The following is a 26,060-nucleotide window of genomic DNA, read 5'->3' as shown; positions in this document are numbered from 1 at the left end:
ACCTAGTAATGCAGGATGTATGGCAGGACGATGGGTGTTCATGATGAAACAAATCAACAAACACAACAAGAGGGTTATGAATGGACCAAAGACGACCAGGTCATGAACAAAGAATGGGGAAAAACCAATTTCTGTGCACTCGAGTCCAATTAGAGAGAGAGAATATATAATCAAGGCTTTCCCTAAGAGCACTTTGGCATCGAAATGCTCAACTGGGGCTCCGACCCTGGTTTTGTCACTTTATGTGAGCCCAGGCACATAGTGGGGGAAGGGGAAGGTGGGATGAATGGAGAGACTGACAGTGAAACATCTGGGTGGCCCGTGGGAATTTGCTGCATGACTCAGGGAGCCCACAGACACACACTGCTCTGTGACTACCTAGACGGGTGGGATCGGGTGGGAAGTGGGAGGGAGGTTCCGGAGGGAGGAGATGTGTGTGTGCCTATGGCTGACTCATGTTGATGTGTGGCAGAAGCCAGCACAATACTGTAGAACAGTTGTCCTCCAGTTCAAAATAAATTAAAAAAAAAAAAAAGCTTTCTGTTTATATAATAGCAAAGTTACCCTCAACATCAATTTTCTCCATTTTCAAAAAACGTTACACATACTTACTGTAAGAAAATGACTTTATTATTACATAATTATTCTGGTCAAAAATTGGAAAAAACCTAATACACAACAATACAGATTGGTCAAATACATCTCTCCAGTGGAATGTTACTAGAAAAGGTGTGTAGAACCAGAATTTCACACATTGCCGATAGCTGTATAAATTGGTACATCTCCTTTGAAGGGCAATTTCTCACTGTCTATCAAAATTACAGACGTGTGTGTATATACACCCCTTAACTCAGTAATACTATAGGAAAGTCAGCCTACAGAAGTATATACATGGACAAACATGTTTACAAGGCATACCAAGCTTGCTTTTTTTTTTTTAAATCCTATTACTGTCTGTAACATTAAACAACAAATGCACCCACCAATGAGAATGATTACATAAACCATGGTACATCCATACCACAAAGAGGCTATCGAGTGGTGAGGAAAGATCACCAAGATGCACTGCAGGACTTTCCTAATGGTCCAGGGCTTAAGAATCCGCCTGCCAGTGCAGGGGACACGGGTCTGATCCTTGATCTGGGAAGATGCCACATGCTGTGAGGCAACGAAGCCCACTGCCACAGCTACTGAGCCTGACTGCTGCAAGCAGAGAAAGCCCGAGAGCAGCAACAAAGACCCAGCTCAGCCGAAAAGAAATGAATAAATAAATAAAATGATTTCACAAAAAAAGACCCTGTCGGGGATTCCCTGGTGGTCCAGTGGTTAAGAATCTGCCATGCAATACAGGGGACTCGGGTTTGATCCCTAGTCAGAGAACTAAGGTCCCACACGCTGCAGAGCAAATAAGCCCACACACCACAACTGGAGAGTCCACTTGGCACAATGAAGACCCAACACAGCTGAATAAATATTTTATTTTTTAAAAAAAGACACACTGTTAAGTAAAAGGGTGAGGTGCAGACAGAATGGTGTGATCAGTACATTAACTTCTGCATAAAAAAGCAGGGAGTGTTTTGGTTTTTTTTTTCAGGAAATAAAGCACTGAAAGGAATTATAAGACACTAAGAAGAGCACTTAGGAGTGTGGAAGAGGGTGTGAAAGATACCCGGAAATAGACAAATGGAAACATAAGGATGGGAGGCAGACTGCCCTGTTTTGTGGTTTTCTGTTTGTTTTTTTTTTGAAAAATTATAATTTTGGCCATGGATTTTTTTTTTTTAAAAAGGAGTAATTAGAAAGCTTTTATCTTGCCGAAACATACAAAAATAAAAAGTATCACACCGACCAATGCAACAAATAAATGAATCTCATAGCATTATGTTGAGTGGACACAAAAGCACACAGCACATAATTCCATTTATGTGAAGTTTAAGAATAGGCGAATCTAACTGATCTGAGAGAAATAAGAGGAGTCACCACCCCCTAGGGGGTACTGACCAAGAGGCATGAGGAAACCCTGGACACTGGAATGTACTGTATCTTGATTTAGCTGCTGATTGCAAATGGGCTTATATGTGTAAAACTTCACCAAGCCATATAATTAAATTTAGTGCACTTAATGTCCTTTATTCTGTGTGCATATGGATATACATGTTACACTTCAGTAAAAGTTTTTAACAGTATCAAAACACTTTGAGGAGGGGACTTCCCTGGCAGTACAGGGGTTAAGACTTCACCTTCCAATGCAAGGTGTGGGAGTTCGATCCCTGGTCAGGGAGCTAAGATCCACATCCCTCGAGGCCAAAAAATCAAAACTTAAAACAGAAGCAATACTGTAACAAAGTCAATAGAAGACTTTTAAACATGGTCTACATTAAAAAAAAAAAAAAAAAAAAACTTAAAAAAAAATTTTTGAGGAATATTTAATGATGTGATAAAAAAGCCTCTAAGAACAAGTTAAAAAGGTAGAATTTGACACTGATAAGGACTATAATCATACTTCTGAATTAGAATAAGCAATAGGAGAGGAAAAGGATTAAAGAAAATACACCAAAAAGGTAACTCTAGATGGCAGAATTTTCTTCATACTTCACAGTATCTGAAAAATTATTCACAGTTACCAATCAGATAAATAATCATATATATACTTTTTAATTCAGAAAAAGTAATAACCTGGGGTTTGAGGACATAATAGAAAAAAATTAGGATTTAGAAGTTTCACTAACAGAGCCTTTAAGCATTTAAAATACAACAATGTTGGTACAAACTTAACTGACTACAAAACACCCAGTGTGCAAACATGGCCTGTTTATTTTTACAAAGCCCAAGATATCCAGAAAGGGGAGGGAAAAAAAACAGCCCTAAGATTCCTAAGAAGGCAGAGAAACTATTGTGGTGGAGAGTGAGAGACAGTAAATTAGAAAGTTGCAGGTTTTCTCACAGATAATACAAATGGGTTGAAACCTGCTTAAAAAACTCTGAAGGCTCAGCTTGTTGAGCTGATGCTTTGCTCTCTTAACCTAATGATTTTAAAAATCTAAGAAAGGCAGTAAGATTTAATAATGAATTTCTAGACATACCCCAATGTGTAGAGAAGAAGTAAACAAATATTCAGCAGGTAACTGTTCCTTCAATAAGTTTAGAAAGATACCCACCCCTACCCCAAACAACCCATTATTAGGATTATACACATATATATGCTGTCTTGTGCTCAACCGTGTCTGACTCTTTGCGATCCAATGAACTATAGCCTGCCAGGCTCCTCTGTCCATGGGATTTCCCAGGGAAGAATACTGGAATGGGTTGCCATTTCCTTTTCCAGCAGATCTTCCTGACTCAGGGATCAAACTCACGTCTCTTACAACTCCTGCATTGGTAGGTGGATTCTTTACCACTGTACCACCTGAGAAGCCCTTATATATGTCTCCAGTTCAGTTCAGCAGCTCAGTCGTGTCCGACTCCTTGTGACCCCATGAATTGCAGCACGCCAGGCCTCCCTGTCCATCACCGACTCCTGGAGTTCACCCAAACTCATGTCCGTTGAGTCGGTGATGCCATCCAGCCATCTTATCCTCTGTCGTTCCCTTCTCCTCCTGCCCCGAATCCCTCCCAGCATCAGAGTCTTTTCCAATGAGTCAACGCTTTGCATGAGGTGGCCAAAGTACTGGAGTTTCAGCTTCAGCATCAGTCCTTCCAATCAACACCCAGGACTGATCTCCTCTAGGATGGACTGGTTGGATCTCCTTGCAGTCCAAAGGATTCTCAAGAGTCTTCTCCAACACCACAGTTCAAAAGCATCAATTCTTCAGCGCGCAGCTTTCTTCACAGTTCAACTCTCACATTCGTACATGACCACTGGAAAAACCATAGCCTTGACTAGATGGACCTTTGTTGGCAAAGTAATGTCTCTGCTTTTGAATATGCTATCTAGGTTGGTCATAACTTTCCTTCCAAGGATTAAGCGTCTTTTAATTTGATGGCTGCAGTCACCATCTGCAGTAATTTTGGAGCCTAGAAAAATAAAGTCTGACACTGTTTCCACTGTTTCCCCATCTATTTCCCATGAAGTGATGGGACCAGATGCCATGATCTTCGTTTTCTGAATGTTGAGCTTTAAACCAACTTTTTCACTCTCCTCTTTCACTTTCATCAAGAGGCTTTTGAGTTCCTCTTCACTTTCTGCCCTAAGGGTGGTGTCATCTGCATATCTGAGGTTATTGATATTTCTCCCGGCAATCTTGATTCCAGCTTGCGCTTCTCCCAGCATAGCGTTTCTCATGATGTACTCTGTATATAAGTTAAATAAGCAGGGTGACAATATACAGCCTTGACAGACTCCTTTTCCTATTTGGAACCAGTCTGTTGTTCCATGTCCAGTTCTAACTGTTGCGTCCTGACCTGCATATAGGTTTCTCAAGAGGCAGGTCAGGTGGTCTGGTATTCTCATCTCTTTCAGAATTTTCCACAGTTTATTGTGATCCACACAGTCAAAGGCTTTGGCATAGTCAATAAAGCAGAAATAGATATTTTTCTGGAACTCTCTTGCTTTTTCCATGATCCAGCGGATGTTGGCAATTTGATCTCTGGTTCCTCTGCCTTTTCTAAGACCAGCTTGAACATCTGGAAGTTCACAGTTCACGTATTGCTGAAGCCTGGCTTGGAGAATTTTGAGCGCTACTTTACTATATGTCTTACTTATATATATAGGTCTTACTTATCCATAATTAGAATTCAAATTTTAATTATCACGTAGTACAAGTTATTAATTTAGATTCTCTTCCATTATTTCAAGTGGAGGTTATTTTTACGATATTAATTTTTAATAACCAAAAAGAAAAAATACTAGTCCGCTCCACTGTCAGGTACTGTAGATGCAGCATCAAACGTTTCCACTTGGGCAGCTATGTTATCGGAGTGAAACCCACTGGAGCAGAATTATTGCGTAAGAGTGGAGAAAAGAGAGTAAGTGTCTGCATCTGGTTGTGGACATAAACTCAGGCAAAAATGAAAATGAGGGGCTGAGTTCAGCAAAGCACACCTGAGCAGGTGAGGGACAGAGAAAAATGGAAGGAAAAACACAATACCTGTAGCTTAAACCAAGGCCTTATTTCAAACAGCCTTTCTTAGACGCTTCAGTTGGGAAAACAAGGGAAAAGGAAATGAGGAATTTAAGTGATTAAGTTTTGCATGAAACATTAGTGTGTTCAAAGTCTCACATCTGCTATTCAACAGATGATTATCTACTTTCATATGATGAAACATTTATTACTATAGACAAACTATGAAGTTCACCTGAAACAATCTATAGGCTAGCTATCAAATTTCTAGAGGTTCAGTGAGGAAGCATTATCAAAATAATGCCTTTTTAAAAATTAAAAGTCCCTTCACTTCGTCATCATCACCACCTCCCTAAGTTACTATGGCTATCTTCTGTCAAATTATCAAAAGCACCTAGAACTGATTAAACTTTCAGGACAGTAAAGTCAGATGAGAAGTCAAAGTTCCCTGGGACTGTAATATCTCTGGCCCTGGTCTCTCCTGAGTCACTTTTTAGGCTCTCGAAACCTTAAGTAAACAAATCCAACAGCCAGTGAAAACTGACACACCCAGAAACTCTCAGCGAAACCCTGACTTCACAGTTCACAACAGACTGTCCTAGTCCCTCTATAGGTGGCTTTGCCTGGAGCTAAAGGTCAAAAGAAAACAATCGCCAACACCCTCACAAGTCATGGGGGGAAAAATGAGAAAAACAAGCAGCAGGCTTCCAGGAGAGGTCAGGAACACAGGCATCCACAGACCATACCTTCTGATTTTCCTGACTGCTTTGTCTTAGTACCTCCACTAGGAAAATTTCATCTACATTCCTAAATTTCTTCAAATATCAGGTGCACAGTATGCAAGAGCTAGGAGCCTTCCAGATGATCAATATCTCCACCCTAGACCTGACCAGCAGGATGCACCCTCAACCCACTCCGCTCTGCTCCCACTGGCCAAAACCAACCTATCCTGGAACCAGAATCCAGGAGTCTCAACTAACCTTCATGGCAAGAAACAAATCTGCTCAAAGAAACCAAGGAAGGCAGTTTCTGAGGCTGCTCTCTCAAGAACATCATAACACAGCATTTCCAAGAAACAAAGCTTGGAACATCCCTAAAAACAGGTTAGTTAGCTATCAGTGTTACGACCAGGGGTCTTGGCCTCCTTAACTAAAAAAAAAAAAAAAAAGATCACAGACAAGAAATTCAGGCAAGGCTTTACTGGGGCCCCTGCTACAGTAGGGGGAGCAAGAACAAATAACTGGTTCCCCTGCTTGCCTGATTCTTGAGGGGGTGGTGGCTTAGTCTTCAAATGGAGTGAAGGTAGGGTGTATCCCAGGGTCGAGTCAGAGGGGTTGCCGAGGTGGTTTGCCCACCGCTTAGGTGGTGCTGTGTGCAGGGGCCTGTGCAATACCAGGCTATTGCTCCTGACCCTCTGCTTTTGCTCCAGGCTCCTCAAAAACAGCAGTTGGGTTTTTTGGTTTCTTTGTGTCCATTGTCCAGAATCTGCCCCAACTGTGCATGCATGCAGTTATTTTTAGTCCCAGATAATTCCTATTTTGTTGCTCCAGGAGAGATGTGTCTAGGTGCGAGCACTGCAGCAAAGGGCCCTAAGTCCCAGTTTATCTCATCAGTAACATGCATTTGGGAGGTATTTTTGTTAAGAGAGACTTTCTACACTTTCACATCATTTAGAAAGCCACCTACTGGTAGCATTAACAGTATATGCCAAAAAAAAAAAACAGAACCTGCCGTAATCTCTGCCTTCACTAAAGTATTTCATATATCTATGTTAGTGCTTGTGAGTCACCAGGCTGTTCTCCACGTAAAAGGTTTAAAGATTTCCCACCTGTCACCACCCTAAAAACACCCTTGCGGATCTTGACCGAAGACCCTGCTTCCCTCCAAAACGATTAGCAGGAAAATAAAAGCGAAGGGGAGAGGAGTTGTTTTCGTTCTTCAAAGCCACGTACGTTTTTTTGTCCCTCGTGATTCCTTAAAAGCCATTTCTGCTCAGGGCCTAGACCCACTTCTTAGAAACAGAAATCTGGCTTTTTACCTCAGAGTAAATCCATGTCCACTCACCCCACTTTATTAATGTTCAAAGTAAAACCTGAGGCCTCCACTTTTGCAATATACAAAGACAATAATTCTAAGAATAAAGTTTCACAAAGCACACTAGATCAAATTTAAAGGCAGATCTGGGGTGTTTATAGGGAAACAAACACAAAACAAAGCAAAACTGGATGTTTACTGACTTTCATAAAACACTTACCCACTCTTCAACATTGGGAGGCTGCTCATCATAAATACGTTCCTTGTCCCACAGAATATTTGACTTGTCATAGCGGTTCATCTTTCTTCGAGTTTTCACAGCAAAGAAAATCATTAGAGCAAAAGCCACAATAACCATGAACCCCAGTACAATGGCAATGGCCTAAAAAGAGATTAAAGATATTGAGATATTTAGCTTTTAATTGTTTACTTTACTCCAATCCAACTCTACAAATACCTAAGGCCCTACTAACTAGCTTAACTGCTCTAAAACTGATACAAATGGTTACATTGTAAGACTGCAAAACCTAGCCCAAGCCACATGGGTTAAGGCTAGCAAAACACACAAAGACACACATACACACAGAGACATACACACACCTCAACCATGAGTCAATCCTTGGAATAATGATCCCTGTTTTAGAATTATAGAAAACTAGTTCTAAAGTCTGAGAACTAGGGGCCATATTTTCATAAATAGAGGATAACGGCCAGTAAATTAACTCAATCCCTGGCATACTTCTAAAGGGTTTTGAAAAATGTTATTCACAGAAGTTGTTTCAAATATCCAATCATGCTTACATAGTCTTGTTCATAACACATGCTTGGCTCAACTTTTTACACTGAATGTAACCTTCAGTCCAAAGAGAATCTGCCTTACCATAAATAATGCAGACATAATCTAACCAAGCTATAAATTAAAGAAAATGGGCTGATAATTCATTTAGTCTGTTAGTTTTCTCTGTTTTGGGTGTCTTTTGTGTACTTACTAGAAGGACCTGTGACAAGGAAACCCTACCTCTGACAGTTCTAGTGTCTGACAGGTATGTTACATGGTATACTGGCCTGGAGGCACTTAGAGTTAAACAGGTACCAGAACTCTGGTCTGAATGTCTGCTAAGAGGAAGCTCTCTCTGTAGCTGGTCTAACAGTCATAACCTTTTTCAAAGAATAGAGGTTTCAGGTAGTCAGAGAACTAAGAAGGATGACAGTATGGTAAGACCCTCAGGCCTATTTACCAAATGTCAACAACAAATACTCTGAAACCTACATTTCAGTCTTCAAAATAATGGTAGCCATTGGAGAAGGTCTAGCCCCGAGAAGTGACTCATTCAGGTAAAGAACGAAAACTCCTGGGTCAGTGTAAGGAGAAAACAAAGCAAAAAAGGTTAGTAACTTAGAAACACTTTAATTAGAATGACGCATGGTTATAGAAGGCAGGCTTTACAACCGCACCTGTACATTTGAATCACCTAACAGCTTTTTGAAATACTGACTTAAACAACGAAAGTTAGCAAACAGTTTTAAAAGAAAGTAAAGAAGACCCAAGTAAATGGAAAGACACCCTATGTTCACAAAGCAGAAGACATTATAAAGATGACAATTCTTCTCCCAGCTAAGATTTTGAAGAATTGCGTTGATCTACAAATTCAAAGCAATCTTTCCAAATCCTAGCTGGCTTTTTTTTGCAGAAATGGGCAGGGTGATCCTAAAACACATATGAAAATACAAGAGACCTAGAATCTAAACCACAAAATCATGAAAAATAAGGACAAATTTGGAGGACCACCACTTCAAAATTGATGACAAAGCTGTAGCAATCAAGGAGTGTGGTACTGACTTAAGAACAGAAACACAGGTTAATGGAAACAAGTTGAGAGTCTAGAAATAAATCATCACATTTATGGTCAATTCATTTTTGACAAAGGCATGAAAATAACTCAATGGAAAGTTATTTCAATAAATAATACTATGACAACTGGATATCCACATGCAAGAAATGCTGGACCCCTCCCTTACGATGTGACCCACGTTAACTCAAATTATAAAACTCTTGGAAGAAAACATCACAGTAAATCTTTGTGACCTTGAATTAGGCAAAGTGTTTTTAGACAACACCAAAAGCACAAGCAACAAAGAAAAATCAGATCTCATCGAAATGAAAAACTTTTGTGCAAAGAGCATCATCTAGATGTAAAATGGAGAGAAAAAATTATAAGGGACTTGTAACCAAATAAAATTTCTCACAACTCAATAATGAAAATCCAAATACCCCCACTAAAAAACAGACAAAGATTCTGAATTACCATTTCTCCAAAGAAGATATACTAATGGCCAATAAGCCCAAGAAAATATCATTAGCTATCAGGGAAATGCAAATCAAAACCAGTATTACTTCACACTCATTGGCATCAGTTCAGCTCAGCTGCTCAGTCGTGTCTCTTTGTAACCCCATGGACTGCAGCACGCCAGGCTTCCCTGTCCATCACCAACTCCCAGCTCAAACTCATGTCCATCAAGTTGGTGATGCCATCCAACCATCTCATCCTCTGTTGGCCCCTTCTCCTCCTGCCTTCAATCTTTCTCAGCATCAGGGTCTCTTCCAATGAGTTAGTTCTTCGCATCAGTGCCCAAAGGACTAACTCATTGGAAAAGACCCTGACGCTGGGAGGGTTAGCATGGTTAGAATCAAACAGAAAAACAATGCTGCTGAGGCTGTGGAGAAATTGGAATCTTCATACATTTCTGGTAAATGTGTAATCATGCAACCTCTTTGGAGAAGAATGTGATAGTTTCTCAAAAGTTTAAATGAAGAGTTTCCATAAGACGCATCAATTCTGCCCCTAAGTATATACTAAACTCAAGTCACATAAAAACAGGTTTCACACAAAAGTTCAGAGCATTATTCATAACAGCCGAAATACAGCCAAATGCCTATCAGCCAACAATAAAGAAAATGTGGTATATGCACACAATGGAATAGCATTCAGCAATAAAAAGGAATGAAGCACTGGTATATACTATATATGGATGAACATTAGAACATTATTGCTGAGTGAAAGAAGCCAGTCATAAAGAAAACACATACTGTACGATTCTGCTTATATGAAATATCCAGAAGAGGCAAATCTCCAGAAAAGGACTAGTGGTTTCTGGATCTGGGGACGGTTAGGGAAATGAGGAGTGCCTGCTCATGAGGATGGGGTCTCTTTCTAGGGCTGGGAAAGTGTTCTAAGATGAACTGTGGTGACAGTTGCACAACTCTGTGAATATACTAGAAACAAGTGAACTGTACTTTAAGTGGAAGAATTAGATGGTATGTGAATTATACCTTAAAGGACACACAGCCCTTCTCTCAGATTCTGATTTAAACAGCAGTGGGGCCATGGCATCACTACTTTTTTAAACATTCCCAAGTGAATCTATTAAGCATCCCAAGATGAGAACCTCTGACCCAAGGAAAGAGGGGAGGAAAAAAACAAAACTAATCCTACCTCCTGGGGATCCACCACACAGTAGTGATATAAATATTGATCCACGTAGAGTCCAGTAGCTGCAGGTGTATAAAACTGGTTGCAGAGGGCATATATCTGTGAACTGTAGAGAGACCCAGAGGCCTGGGCAGTTGGATTGACTCCCATTATATAGACAATTGTGGCAATAAACATCATAATGCCCAGGACGGCAGTCACTATTATCACAGTCAAATAATACCTTCTTGTTCTAGATACGCCTGACCTTACAACGCTGGTAACAAATATCACCAATGCAGCAATGAAACAAAAGGCAGCCATGGCCAGCAGGAATCCCTTTGCCGCTCTGGGATCTGTATAGCCTGTTCCATAGCCATAACCGTAGCCATAGCCAAAGCCATAGCCACTTCCGTAGCTACCAAAGGCACTTCCTGCATAAGGGTAGTTAACACCAGCTCCCATTAAGGTTCCATAGCCTCTGTCCCAGGCAAGAGTGGAGGCAACACAGGCAAAAATGGCGATGCACATCACGATAACAAGCATAGACAGGATCCGAATTACTCCGGGAGGAGAGGTCCATTTGTAGAAGTGGAGAATTTCATCTTCCGGGTAGAAGGAATATGCTGGCTGAGAGAGCATTGGTCGAACGTGCATCTCTCCACTATATATGTCATTGCTTGGTGTGTAGTGATTAGGTTTGCTGAAATGCACACAAAAACAATTTTAAGTTAGCACTTTTTAGCGGTAAGCAGAAAGAACATATAAAAGTACCTGGAATAATTTAAACAAACCGTTGGCAAAGGAAACTATTATTTGTACTGCCCCACTGCAGTGGGGCAATTTGTGTCTCCTCGCCCTTCCCAAATCAAGTATCAAAATCCTAACACTCAATGTAATGGTATTAGAAGGTGGGGTCTTTGGGAAGTAATTAGGTCATGGGGTGGAGCTCTCATGAATGGGATTAGTGCCCTTATAAAAAGGGCCCTAGAGAGCCTGCTCACCCCTTCTACAATGTGAGGATTCAAGAAGTTGGCAGTCTGCAATCTGGAAGAGGGTCTCCACCAGCACCTGCCTTTGGACTTCCAGCTGCTGAACTGTGAGAATAAATTTCTGATGCCACCCAGTCTATGATACTCTACTACAGATATCCCCAGCAGACTCAGACACCCACTGAACAGTAAAGGTATCTGTGCAGACACATCAGCATCACCTGGAGGGTTTGCTGGCCCTCATCCCCAGAATTGCTTAGTCTGCAGGTCTGGAGTAGAAGTTTCCAGATGCTGCTGATGCTACATTGTGAATGACTGCTTAGTTTCTATGGAGCAGAGGTTCTCAAGTTCTACACTTGAGAATCACCCAGGGAATGTGTAAAATCCCCAGACAGAGCACTCCAGACCAGTTAAATCATAATCGCTGGGGATGGGACCTAGGCAGTTGAGAACAATGGCATCAATCCTTTCCCTTTGTGGATGGAGACCAGTTCCTTTAGACGTGACACCTGCACTGGCCCACACTGGTCAGTTTCTGGCTGCCTAGCTCTTTTCCTTAAGAAAGCATATTTATTCCCTTATTCATTTTAGCAGCTATTTACTGGAGCCGCCAGGCCGACACATCTTGGGCTCTGTGCCAGGCACTGCAAACAAAACAACAGACAGGAAAGCCTCAGTGCAGGCCCCTCACAGAGTGCTCCTCACCGAGTTTAATGTCTTACCGCCCTGCCCCTCATTGGCAGGGCAGTAAGACATTAAACAAATTACTACGTGAGCTGCTGCCAGTTAAGGCAAGACCTACAAAGTAGATGAAACGTTAATGAGGGCTCATTAAGATGATGGCTAATGAGATCTTGAATCTTTTTTTATGAAAATACCCTGCAAACTCCAGTAATTTAACCATAAACACACAGCAGCCTGTAACAGACACACTAACGTGTGGACAACTGAATCTAAAAACTGTGGGCCCTGGGGAGATAAATTCAATTCCTAAAATGACTAAAGCCCCTTTTGTTTTTGCCCTTATTTCCACAAACCATCTTCCACATGCCAAAGGAGATAGCTTCCTACTGGAGGCTTCTCACCATGAGAATTAGATGAATTACTTGAGTATATGAGAATGAAAAGGAAATGGAGAAACTGGAGAACACTGAAAATGTGAAGAAAATTCTGTACCACATTCTACTTGGGTATTCGGGTTGTGTCCATTTAGGGCTGTCACGAACAGCATAGCTCTAACACAATCTCCTACTTAAATCCTGGTACACAAAGCCACTTTTTTTAGGGTATATACCCAGGAGCAGAATTTCTGGATCAAACTTTTAAAATTTTCAGCTCTACTAGACAATGTCAAACTGTTTTCCAAAAATGATTGTATCACTTATAATTCCATTAACTGTGTAATGTTCACAGAAACATTGCTTATGATAATCTCAAATTGGAAACAGTCTGAACATCTACCCAGAGTGCCATGGAGGACTGTGGTAGAGCCTCACGATAGGATGCTACAGAGCTGTGCTAATATGGCAGCCACTAGCCCAACAGACAGATGGGACACTTGAAATGTGGCTGGTCCAGACTGAGACGTGCTGTGAAGGGCAAAACACACAGTGCTCGTCCTGTGAAGAATCTGACATCGGCAAGAGAAAACCCCAGTATCGACTACGTACTTCAGGTGACGTGTCAGTAGAGGTTCATCAGCTGGAACAAACACACCGCTCTGGTGGGAAATATTAATAGTGGGGGAGGCTGTGCATGTGTAGGGGCAGGGAAATCTCTATGTCTTCCTCTCAGTTTTGCTGTGAACCCAGAACTGCTCCAAAAAATAAAGATTATGAGGACATGGAAAACATACCAAGTGAAAGAATTCAGTCACAAAAGACCAAACATTGTAAGATTCCGTTTATATGACATGTCCAGAATGGACACATCCAGAAACCCAGTGGGCTTGGTGGTTGCCTAGTACTGGGGGGAACCAGAGAGTGCTACTGGACAGAGGGGTTTCTTTGGGAAGGGGATGATGAAAATGTGCTAAAACCGACTGTGGTAAAGGGATACCTAAAACCAATGGACCGCCCGTTATAAATGGGTGAACCGTACAGTGGGTGAATTCTCTCTCAATAAACATGCTATTTGAAAACCTGACTACTGCCAACAGTCATCTAAACAAGGCACTGAGGACTTCCCTGGTGGCTCAGTGGTGCAGAATCCACCCGCCAATGCAGGAGCCGTGGGTAAAAATCCCTGATCTGGGAGGATCCCACATGGCAGGCGGCAACTAAGCCTACGCACCACGACTGCTGCGCCGGCGCTCTAGAGCCCGGAGCCCCAGCTCCTGAGCCCACGTGCCTCAACTACTGAAACCCGCACACCCTAGAGCCCGCGCCCCGCAACAAGAGGAACCCCCACAATGAGAAGCCTGCTCGCCACCAGCAGAGAGCAGCCCCTGCTTGCTGCAACCAGAGAAAAGCCCTCTCAGCAGTGAAGACCCAGCACAGACAAAAACAAACAAACAAGGCATTACTATGGAAGCTTCATACCATTTTTTAAAAACAAATATACACACAAATATAAGCTCAGACTATATTGTAGCAACAATGAAAAAACAAGTGACAATGGCTCCCACTGCAGAAAAAACTGTCATCTTGGAAGTTGAAGGTAAGAGGGGAGCTCACTCTTCACTGAATACCCTTTGGTTCAATTTGATTTTACAAATCCACGTCATTTTATTTTTAAAGCAAACACGTAACAGATGAAAGTTTCAACTACACACTTTTTTTTAACATGTAATAGACTTTTAAAAAAGAAAAAGGAGGAACTCCCTGGCTGTTCAGCAGTTAGGACTGTGCTCTCACTTCCTGCCAAGGGCCCGAGTTCAATTCCTGGTTGGGAAACTATTAATAAAATCTCACAAGCAAGGCCTTAAAAAAAAAAAAAGAAAAGAAAGAATTACATATTTACTTACAATTCATCAGGTCTATAAGGAGGTGGACTTTCAAAAGGCCTGGATGACATGGCTGGTGTCAGTGGTCACTTGATCTTCAGGATGAGCACTGCCGGAGCCTCCTGAGATCAGCCAATCTAAGCAACACAAGTAGGGTAATGACATTACTACTGAGCTCGGTTTCCTTGCATCACTAAGAAAACAAATAACAGCAATCTCAAATGATGTCTCACTCCATGGTTATTTCTCTTGTCCTTCCCACTGTCATTTTTGCACATTAGACCATGAATTATTTGAGCATAAGAAATCACTAGGGTAGGAATCATTCGGGCTTCCCTGGTGGCTCAGTGGTAAAGAATCCACCTGCCAACGCAAGAGACACAGGTTTGATCCCCGGGTCAGGAAGATTCCCTAGACAAGGACATGGCAGCCCACTCCAGCATTCTTACCTGGGAAATTCCATGGACAGAGGAGCCTGGTAGACTACAGTCCATGGGGTCACAAAGAGTCAGACACAACTTAGCAACTGAACAACATCCTCAAGGAATCATCTGGCCTGGTAGTCCTCAGAGCACCTAACGTTATGCTCTGCACATCACTGGCATACGAATATAGCTTAAACTTGAAATTATAAGTTCCAGCAATGAAAATTTCACAAAGCTGTTGATAGTAATAGGTAAAAATGGTGTTTTAAAAAAACAGTCATTGAAGAACACAAAGACGTATAAACATAAATTTCTTAAAAGACATTTATTTTATCTCATTACTTTTCAAAGTTCATAGAAAATGAGAATGCATATGAAAATGCAAATACAGTTGTGTCTAGCATATTCTAGCCCTTCAATGTTAACTAAAGCATAGTCTGGTTTAAAAGTATGCTTCTTCTGTCATTTAAAAGGGTTACAAAAGCATCTAAGAATCTAGGATTGTGGACATTTTCTGCTTATCTCCTTTTCCTAGTCTTCAAAATGGAATATAATTTTCAAAAAAGAAAAAACATCAAACGTACACTGTATGAGAGTCCTGTTCACTAAGAGAAAAGCAGAATAATTTTGTTCTAAAAATCCCTCAAAGCAAAAATTCCTGAACAACTGAGAGGCAATTTCACCTAATCAACAAGGATTTATTAAGTACCTACACAGCACCACAGGCGAGTGGAAGTTAAGTATGAGACCAAGTTCTCCTGAAGGTAACGCACCAAGAAAACAGCAACTGCAACAGGCGTTATTTAGGACTATGTGACTAAGAGCAGTTTGGAGATAACAGGGAAGACTTAGCAAGAAAGAATCAGAGGCCTGGGGGCGGACGGGAGGAAGGGCATGAACAAGATCTATAACCTGAGTAAAGTCTTTAATATTTTTTCTTTTTCAAACAAAAGGGTTGTGTAATCATATGTTACACTGTTAAGAATAGTAAATCAATTCAAACTCTTTAAACTTTGCTCTTTAAAATCAACAGCAAGTATCCTCCACACCCTTAAGAACAGTCAATCACAAATTTCTCAATAAAATATTGCCCAAATGTATTTCGGTAAAACCTCAAAGAAGAAGTATATTAAATGTTAGTAACACCAACATGATTAGCATAATTTTCCAAACACAGTGAGAGAAGACAACTTCTTCACATTCTTTTATTTCTAAAAACTGCTTTATTGAAGTATAACATAAAGAAAAATACACAAATCATAAGTGTATATGGCTCTGTAACTAGCACCCAAACACACACACACAGACAAGCAATTTACCCAAAAAGTTACAGTGCTATGAAAGAGAAAAAGTCCAGATTTACTGTCTTCCTAATTGATGCTTAGAAAAAGAACTAAGGAAAACTGAATTTAAATACTATTAAATATGGCACCCTATTTCTGAAGCTGAACATCAAACTAACACACTGACCTTAGAGGAATCTTACCTCTTCTATAGCTAGGTACCCCTCATTCAAGATTATGCCAAAAATTCCAGGCTCAGTGGTAGCTTCTGAAAATTCTAAATCCAGACTCAGGCTACAGTTTTAAGCTTCACCAAAAATCCAGACAATTTTGCTTTCCAAACCATTGCCTGGATTCAGAGCTTAGCTGTCATGTCTCCCCTAAGAACGAAGATTTCAAATTGTGAAGTGAATACTTTCAGAAAGTTCATTAAGAACAAGTCATGGCACATTAACTTCATTTTCTTTTTTGAGAAGGTTACCAGACTGGCAGATGAGGGGAATGCAGAGAGAATCCTGAGACTCTTGGACACATCCACTGGTACAGAGGGTGGGTGAGCAGATTTCTACTGGGCTGAATAATGGAGCCTAATTAGGATGAATGAATGCACCACTTCTGTCCACCTGGAGGGAGGTCTCTAGTCATGACCGCAGACAACATGGACAAGTGTATCCAAATTTGCAGTTGACAAGACACTGGAAAGGATAAGTAACTCATTGGCTACAAGTACATCAACATTGATCAAGGTCTCAGCAAGGCTGGAATGATGGACTAAAACAAACCAAGTGGTTTCAAAAAGCTCACAATCTGAGGGGACAAATCCTTCTTCTCTTCTGTGAGCATTGCTAACTTCCTGAGTCAAAGAGGGAGATAATCCTCTTTGGGATGGGGTAGTAGATAAGATAATGTATTAAAGAAGATGAGCAAAAGCATTTTCAGCAAGATGATTATGCTGAAAGTGGGAAATTTTAAGTGTTTAGGCACGTACGTGTACTATATTCATTTTCAAATATTGGTGGCAGGAATAAGTCATTTTAAAAATATAAAACTCAATTAAAAAAAATAGTATGAGGACTAGATAAGGGAAATCTGGCTTAGTAACTATTCATTTTTAAAAGTGCATTTCCTTGGGTCTTCCCTGGCAGTCTGGGCTTCCCTGGTGGCTCAGATGGTAAAGAATCTGCCTACAATGTCCATAGGGTCACAAAGAGTGGACACAACTGAGCCACTTTCACTTTCACTTTTTTCCCTGGCAGTCCAGTGGTTAGGACTCTGTACGCCCAAAGCAGAGGGCTGCTGGGGTTAGATCTCTGGTCAGGGAACTAGATCCCACATGCAGCAACTAGGACTCGGTGCAGGAAACAAGTACATTTCCTTGATCAGAATTTCAACAAAGCTAACAAGTTATTCCAATCTCAGGCATTATTTACAGAGTTAGTGCTTAGATCTACATATGATACAGCTATTAAAAAGAAACAAACCCCTGCAGAACCCTGAAATTTGAACATCATGTTCCAACTGGGTACCTCTTCAGGAGGTAGACTAGGATTGTTAAAGATCTAGAAAAACCATGTTTTAAGACAAATGACTGGAAAAACAGGAAATGTTTGGCCTGGAGCACTCAACATTAGGAACCACTATGGCAGCCTTCAAAGAGCTGAAGAGCTGTCTTTGTAGCCCTAGAAAGAGTTCCTTAAGAAAAAAAAAAAAAAAAAAAAACCTTCAGAGGGTCAGATTTCATTTCAATGTTAGGAAGTTTCTCCACACACCCTCCCAAAACAACAAATAACAATTTGACCTCATGCTGTTTCTGCAAAGCTTGTTTGGTATTTGGCGAGGTGGAGAGGCAGGACATTGGACTGGAGGGCTGACTTCTAAGGGCTCTTGCAAGGCAGCCTATGACCAAGTTCTAGGGCCATGACAATAGGAAAAAGGTCCAAGAATGTTGCCCACTGCCCAGCACAGCAACATTAACAGTATCTGGACAATAAGTGTATGCTGAGTTAAGGAAAAAGTAAAATGAGAAGTGAAAAGCCATAGGCTCTGGCAAACAGCTGAACTGGATGGAGTCAGGGCCAATTTGGAGTTGACCCTTACTGAGTATGTTAAACTTAAAGCCAGCTGATGATAAAAAAAATAAAAAGTTCTCTCTTTTAAAATGTTTACTGGCCAAAATAATCTCAGTAGATTACTGAGCTAAGATAAAAAGACCTGAAAATGCTGTGCTTCAAATTATTATTTAAAGCAAACGGTCAATAAGTAAAAATAAATAAACATTGTATTTAAGGGCAGTCTGTTCCTTTTTGATCACGTTCCTTTCATGAATCTGCGTCTAAGGTGTTTTTAAAGTTGATATTAAATGATTCTATTTAGGTTATAGGCATATCATTAGTAAAGGATCTAAAATTTTGAAATTAGACAGATTTTGAAATAGACTAGCTCTGTGTCAGAAACCACATTTTAAATAAGCTCTCTAGATGATTTTTTAACCACACCATACATTTTGAAAATCACTCCCTAGAATAAAGATGTCAACTCAAGGAGGGCCTTGATCTTGAGGGTTTCCTGTTTAGAACACCCAAATCTCTACATAGCAGGCATTTCCCCATCAGTTCTCAGCTCAAATTTCACCTCCTCAGAGATGTCCTCCCAGTATCTCACCCCATCCACCAATTTATTTTCAGAGCAAATTTCCCCTTTAATTATTTTTTTTCTTTTTTAAAAACTACAATCTTCTCCAGTCCAAAAGGAATACCACCTTCCCAAGCACTTAAATGTCTGTCTTGATCTTCACTCTTATTCCTGATCCTTAGATCTAGTCCCTGGTACAGAGATGTGCAATCAATATTTGATTTAGAAAACAACAGCCCATATTAGAGTTGGGATTTCAATCCAGCAGTGAATGCCTTGAAGTTCTTCACATAACTAACACCCAAGAAATAGAATCCTTCAAGTTCCACAAAAGTAGTTAAGTGCTTACAGTGTGAGGGAAAGGGAGAAAAAACTGTACAGGCATCACCCGGGGACTTGGTAGAAAAGCAGAATTCCAGGCTCCACTTTTGACCTATGAATCAGAATCTGTATTTTCAGAAGATCCTCAATGTGATTCTCACCACATTCAAGACTGGAAAGCACGAAATTACAGAACAGCTGCAACCTGGGGGCAAATTTTTTACGAAGGTGTGACCACCGTCTTTTTACTCCATTAGTTCTATAAATAGTAATACGGATGAAAAAATCCAATAAATATTCTAATCACGTAAGCCTTGAAATGCAGCTAAAGAAAACTTTCTTCTGGGAGGTCTCTCCTTGGGAAGGTGAAGGACATTGGATCAGTTACTTTATGTGGCTGAAAGCAATCTTCCATCATTTTGAAACATAAGAAATTACAGCATTATCTTTAGAAGAAAACAGAAAGTTTTACTTTTACATCAAGCAAGATGGGGAACACTTATACGAGGCCATAGGGACTTGTCAAAAGTAGAGAATTCCAGAAAAGCTCCCCAAATCTGGTTGTCCACTGGAATATCAAGAACTGTCCCTTTAATAACATACCATCCCAGAACCTCCCTGGTGGTCCAGTGGCTAACCCTCCCTGGGTTCCATCCCTGGGCAGGGAACTAGATGCCTGCCACAACTAAGACCGAGTGAAGCCAATTAAATATTTAAATATATATATATATTCACTTTCCCTGGTGTTTACTCAGGACTTCCCTGGTGGCTCAGACGGGAAAGGCGTCTGTCTACAATGAGGGAGACCCGGGTTCGAGCCCTGGTTTGGGAAGATCCCCTGGAGAAGGAAATGGCAATCCACTCTAGTACTATTGCCTGGAAAATCCCATGGACAGAGAAGCCTGGTAGGCTACAGTCTATGGGGTCGCAAAGAGTCGGATACGACCTAGCTTTTAGACATGCTGGGATGATTAAACGACTTAAAGTACAAAAGGCTTTTATCACAGTGCCTTACACACAGGAGGCAATGCTCATCAACTTCCTGAATTTCCTAGAAGTTGTGGAAATATCCCTTTCCTCGCCTCCACACTCTAACAAAAGAGGCGCCGAGTAACCAAATAAATGCAAAACGACAAAAAACGACAGTGCTGCTGCTTTGTCTGCGGAGATATCAATTACTGTGGTGCCACCTTTTAAAATGTCTATTTTAAAACACCAAGAACAGAAAATATTAAATGTGTACAGTGCAAAAGAAACAGTGCTACACTAGGGAATACATAAAAAGTTTGAGAAATCTACCTCCCTCTGGGAAGAAGTCGTTTTCAATCACAAAAAAAGGGACTAGTCCCTTAATGGGGAAGGGTTTCTCTTTTCCCGGGATTTCAGTAATACACCTGTTGTGCGTGAGGGCCACACACTAACCTGGAAGGCTGCCTCCTCCCCGTCCCGGGTCATTTCCCAGGTGGGCAGGTTGCCCGGCCAGCTCCACGATGCCGCCCCTCTCCCCCGACTCTGTCGCTTCACTTGGGACACTAGACAAGGGGCTCGGGGCTGCTCTCCCAACTGCAAGGGGCATCTTGACCCCTCATCCCACCTGCCCGGCACAATTCCTCCAACGTAGGTAATGTGTCGGCGGCGCGCGGGGCCGGCCCTGCCCGGGGTCGCACCCCGGGGCCGGCGGTCTGGCTCGGAGCACATGCCGGTGTCCAGGAGCACACCGGGCAGTACGCGTCCTAGCTGGGTGAGCAGGGACCGCCCGAGGCAGGTCCACCCACCTGGCGGCGGCCTTTAGGTCAAGGGTGAGAATCCCAAGTCTGAGTGGCTTCCCTGGAAATACAGCTTCATTCGAAATTAAATCCCCGCCCCGGCAGCTTAAATCCACGCGGGCTCGTAACAACTCCCCACCAAGGGGGTTGAAAACAGCCGTTCGGCCCACCCCAGGACTCCAGGAATATTGCACGGATTAAACCCTGCCACCCCTTCTCCACCTGGGATACCCAGAGGGGTGAGATGGGGGCGGATAACAACACATTCCTCCCAGAGTCCCAGCCGCCCCGCCCGGGCCAGCAAGCGGCCCCTCTAGTTTCATCCCTCAAGCTCAGGCTCTCTCCTCAGGGACAAGCGTCCCCACCCCGCCCCCCCCCCAAAAAAAAAAACCCCACAAAACTGCAGCCTGGAGAGCCAGTCGCAGGATTCTGGCTGGTCACCAATCTCCCGCCGGCCCCTAAGAAAGCGAAAAGTTGCCCACGCCGCCTAGACACTGGTGGTGGCTTGAATTGTTTCAGCGGAAGGAAAAGATGGGCGGCTCCAAGCAGCCCCTCGACCCAGGAGGCAGGCTCCGAGTTGGCCGGGTGCGGCTCTCTTCGCCGCCCCGAGCCTCTCCGGCTGCCGCGAGTCCCAAGCCTGGAGCGAAACCGCCACCGAAACCACCGCGGGGCGTCCTCTCCCTGCGCCTCCCCTACCATACAGTGCACGGAGGGGCCTTGGGGCCCCAGGCCCCGCGCCCAGCTCTCACCTTCTCCCAGCGAACCAAACACGGCGGGAGCCCGGGCGTGCGCTCACCTGGAGGGCGCACCTGCCGCCTTGCAGAGAGCCTGCGCGCAGCCGGGACTCCGCTGGGGACTGAGCCCTCCGCCCCCTCTCTCCCCTCCTCCCCCGACCCACCCTGCCCGCCTGCCCCCCGGGCATGCGCACCAACCCCCTGCCCGGGTGCGGAAAGTCCGCGGCCGGGCGCCCGGGAGCCCCACCTGCGGCTCCCCGCGAGGGCTACTCGGCGTTCCGGCCAGCTCTCCCCGGAGTCCCGCCGTCTCCGCCTGAAGAAGCAGAAAGGGGGAGGTGGACGCTAGGGAGGAGGAGTGGTATGGCGGCCTCCACCCTCCGTGACCCATTCACCTGAAACTCCGATGGGAGGGGGAAGGGAGCGGTGCAAAAGGAGGCGGGAAGAACCGGCCCTTCTCCGCACACCCTGCGGCGTCCGGCCTTAAAGGAACAGCGCGGCGTTTCGGTCCAAGTGGGCGGGGACGGAGAGCAGAGCGGTGGCGGGGGATAGGGGCTCGGGCTCCCGGCTGGGGGAGAGTGGTGCCGGACCACCCTAGAAAGCTCTCGGAGCTCTTCGGGCAGAACTGCGCAATGTTTGGCGAGTGAAACCTGGAGAGACTGTTCCTCCTAAAGTGTTCTAGGGTGCTCAGCACTTGGGCAAGAAAGGCACGACCTGACACAAAAGTTTCCTGCTTCAAAAATTTGATTAAACTTTTTTTGGAAAGAAGCAGCTAGATGTGGGAGATTTTCACATGTCATGCGTAAATTTAGGAACTGCTTCTAAATCTCTGGATCGCTCAAAAGACTGTCACTCAAGACTGGTTCAGTGAGGTTGGAAGTATTGTAGATACTGGTGATGGTAAATTTGCCATCAAAATTAAGGGTATACTACGATTTACATTATTACCATTTCAGGACCCTCTGCCCCTCCTCCCCACTTTTAACTATGACAGGACCGAGAGTCTGATTTTCAGGGGTTTTAAACGATTTGAATATTCTCTTTGGTTTAAGGGGGTTTTTAAAAAAAAAAAAGAAGCCCTAGTTCTGTGTCTCTGTTCCATTTCTTCTGGGGGCTGTTCCCAAAGGAGTGTTAAATTTAGGAAAACTCAGAGTCTACACTGAACGATGTGTACACTTATCTATATGTTGTATTTCAATTTTTTTTAATGCACTGCTGAATAGGGCAGTTTCAGTTCTTGCTATTTGAGTTCGTATTAGTTGAGTTCAGTCGCTCAGTCGTGTCTGACTCTGCGACCCCATAAATCGCAGCACGGCAGTCCGCCCTGTCCATCACCAACTCCCGGAGTTCACTCAGACTCATGTCCATCGAGTCAGTGATGCCATCCAGCCACCTCATCTTCTGTCATCCCCTTCTCCTCCTGCCTCTAATCCCTCCCAGCATCAGGGTCTTTTCCAGAGAGTCAACTCTTTGCATGAGGTGGCCAAAGTATTGAAGTCTCAGCTTCAGCATCAGTCCTTCCAATGAACACCCAGGACTGATCTCCTTTGGGATGGACTGGTTGGATCTCCTTGCAGTCCAAGGGACTCTCAAGAGTCTTCTCCAACACCACAGTTCAAAAGCATCAATTCTTTGGTGCTCAGCCTTCTTCACAGTCCAACTCTCACATCCATACATGACCACTGGAAAAACCATAGCCTTGACTAGACTGACCTTTATTGGCAAAGTAATATCTCTGCATTTCAATATGCTATTTAGGTTGGTCATAACTTTCCTTCCAAGGAGTAAGCATCTTCTAATTTCATGGCTGCAATCACCATCTGCAGTGATTTTGGAGCCCCCAAAAATAAAGTCTGACACTGTTTCCCATGAATTGATGGGACCAGATGCCATGATCTTAGTTTTCTGAATGTTGAGCTTTAAGCCAACTTTTTCACTCTCCACTTTCACTTTCATCAAGAGGCTTTTGAGTTCCTCTTCACTTTCTGCCCTAAGGGTGGTGTCATCTGCATATCTGAGGTTATTGATATTTCTCCCAGCAATCTTGATTCCAGCTTGTGCTTCTTCCAGCCCAGCATTTCTCATGATGTACTCTGTATATAAGTTAAATAAGCAGGATGACAATATACAGCCTTGACGTACTCCTTTTCCTATTTGGAACCAGTCTGTTGTTCCATGTCCAGTTCTAACTGTTGCGTCCTGACCTGCATATAGGTTTCTCAAGAGGCAGGTCAGGTGGTCTGGTATTCCCATCTCTTTCAGAATTTTCCACAGTATATTGTGATCCACACAGTCAAAGGCTTTGGCATAGTCAATAAAGCAGAAATAAACCATTCAGGTATGACCTAAATCAAATCCCTTATGATTATACAGTGGAAGTGAGAAATAGATTCAAGGGACTAGATCTGATAGAATGCCTGATGAACTATGGATGGAGGTTCGTGACATTGTACAGGAGAGAGGGATCAAGACCATTCCCATGGAAAAGGAATGCAAGAAAGCAAAATGGCTCTGAGGAGGCCTTACAAATAGCTGTGAAAAGAAGAGAAGCAAAAAGCAAAGGAGAAAAGGAAAGATATAAGCATCTGAATGCAGAGTTCCAATGAATAGCAAGGAGAGATAAGAAAGCCTTCCTCAGCAATCAATGCAAAGAAACAGAGGAAAACAACAGAATGGGAAAGACTAGAGATCTCTTCAAGAAAATTAGAGATACCAAGGGAACATTTCATGCAAAGATGGGCTCAATAAAGGGACAGAAATGGTACAGACCTAACAGAAGCAGAAGATATTAAGAAGAGGTGGCAAGAATACACAGAAGAACTGTACAAAAAAGAGCTTCACGACCAAGATAATCATGATGGTGTGATCACTGACCTAGAGCCAGACATCCTGGAATGTGAAGTCAAGTGGGCCTTAGAAAGCATCACTATGAACAAAGCTAGTGGAGGTGATAGAATTCCAGTGGAGCTATTTCAAATCCTGGAAGATGATGCTGTGAAAGTGCTGCACTGAATATGCCAGCAAATTTGGAAAACTCAGCAGTGGCCACAGGACTGGAAAAGGTCAGTTTTCATTCCAATCCCAAAGAAAGGCAATGCCAAAGAATGCTCAAACTACCGCACAGTTGCACTCATCTCACACGCTAGTAAAGAAATGCTCAAAATTCTCCAAGCCAGGCTTCAGCAATACATGAACCATGAACTTCCAGATGTTCAAGCTGGTTTTAGAAAAGACAGAGGAACCAGAGATCAAATTGCCAACATCCGCTGGATCATGGAAGAAGCAAGAGCATTCCAGAAAAACATCTATTTCTGCTTTATTGACTATGCCAAAGCCTTTGAGTTCATATAGAAGGCTAGAATTTAGGTTTCTTAAGTCCTGCTTCACTTTGTGTTCCAACCTGGAATGTCAGCATTGCTAATAAATTTCAGTCCAATTCCACCCACTTCCCTGCCTCTAATTAAATGGTTAGAGATGTGACTCTCCCATACGTTAAATCTTAAGGCACAGTTCAATACTTAAGGAAGTAAAAGGGTTATATAAATATAAGGTATTAAAAAATGACAGCCTTAATGAGTAATTAATCTAATTGGTGTGTTTTGTGGAAGTCATTGCTACAATTACTACTGTATGACTAGGTAGCTTTTGAATGATGCAATTTAAATTAGTATTGTTAACACTGGGGAAGTCAGGTTAATCCTCTTAGGGTTCCCTGTCAGATTACTGAAATCTCTAAACATTCCACTTGGTTTATAATTAAACAAGGGAACATTTCCTAATACTCTTACATTTATAAACACGTCTATTATTTTATAGTGTACTTTTGCCATGAAATTAAAAGACACTTACTCCTTGGAAGAAAAGTTATGACCAACCTAGATAGCATACTGAAAAGCAGAGACATTACTTTGCCAACAAAGGTTCATCTAGTCAAGGCTATGGTTTTTCCTGTGGTCATGTATGGATGTGAGAGTTGGACTGTGAAGAAAGCTGAGCACCGAAAAATTGATGCTTTTGAACTGTAGTGTTGGAGAAGACCCCTGAGAGTCCCTTGGACTGCAAGGAGATCCAACCAGTCCATTCTGAAGGAGATCAGCCCTGGGTGTTCTTTGGAAGGAATGATGCTAAAGCTGAAATTCCAGTACTTTGGCCACCTCATGCGAAGAGTTGACTCATTGGAAAAGACTCTGATGCTGGGAGGGATTGGGGGCAGGAGGAGAAGGGGACGACAGAGGATGAGATGGCATCACCGACTCGATGGACGTGAGTTTGAGTGAACTTTGGGAGATGGTGATGGACAGGGAGGCCTGGCGTGCTGCGATTCATGGGGTTGCAAAGAGTCGGACACGACTGAGCGACTGAACTGAACTGAACTGAACTGAAAGAGGAGAACTTAAGAGTTT

The 26,060-nt window shown here is 42.7% G+C and overlaps 1 protein-coding gene across 4 annotated transcripts in view; it reads right to left on the bottom strand.

Moving 5' to 3' along the window:
* OCLN (occludin) overlaps positions 1-21,983 on the bottom strand; it is a 46,476-nt gene extending 24,493 nt beyond the window's left edge. The window contains exons 1-5 of one of the 4 annotated variants that reach the window (XM_086362084.1): positions 21,908-21,983; positions 14,950-15,160; positions 14,522-14,637; positions 10,589-11,267; positions 7,315-7,476 (exon numbers count right to left, since the gene is read on the bottom strand). In XM_086362084.1, coding sequence (XP_086218210.1) covers positions 7,315-7,476; positions 10,589-11,267; positions 14,522-14,571 — 891 coding nt within the window. In that variant the 5' untranslated portion in view covers positions 14,572-14,637; positions 14,950-15,160; positions 21,908-21,983. Of the gene's footprint in view, positions 1-7,314; positions 7,477-10,588; positions 11,268-14,521; positions 14,638-14,949; positions 15,161-21,675 lie in introns of all 4 variants that reach the window. The other 3 variants (XM_086362082.1, XM_086362083.1, XM_086362081.1) reach the window with 3 other exon arrangements.
* Positions 21,984-26,060: the final 4,077 nt, after the last annotated feature.

Source organism: Bos grunniens, chromosome 20 (genome assembly GCF_055505025.1).
Source record: "Bos grunniens cultivar Pamir isolate PY7600 chromosome 20, Bosgru_T2T1.0, whole genome shotgun sequence".
In the NCBI taxonomy this organism is placed as follows: Eukaryota; Metazoa; Chordata; class Mammalia; order Artiodactyla; family Bovidae; genus Bos; species Bos grunniens.
The sequence above is the reverse complement of the archived record's forward strand: the minus strand, read 5'-3'. Positions and strand labels throughout refer to the sequence as shown.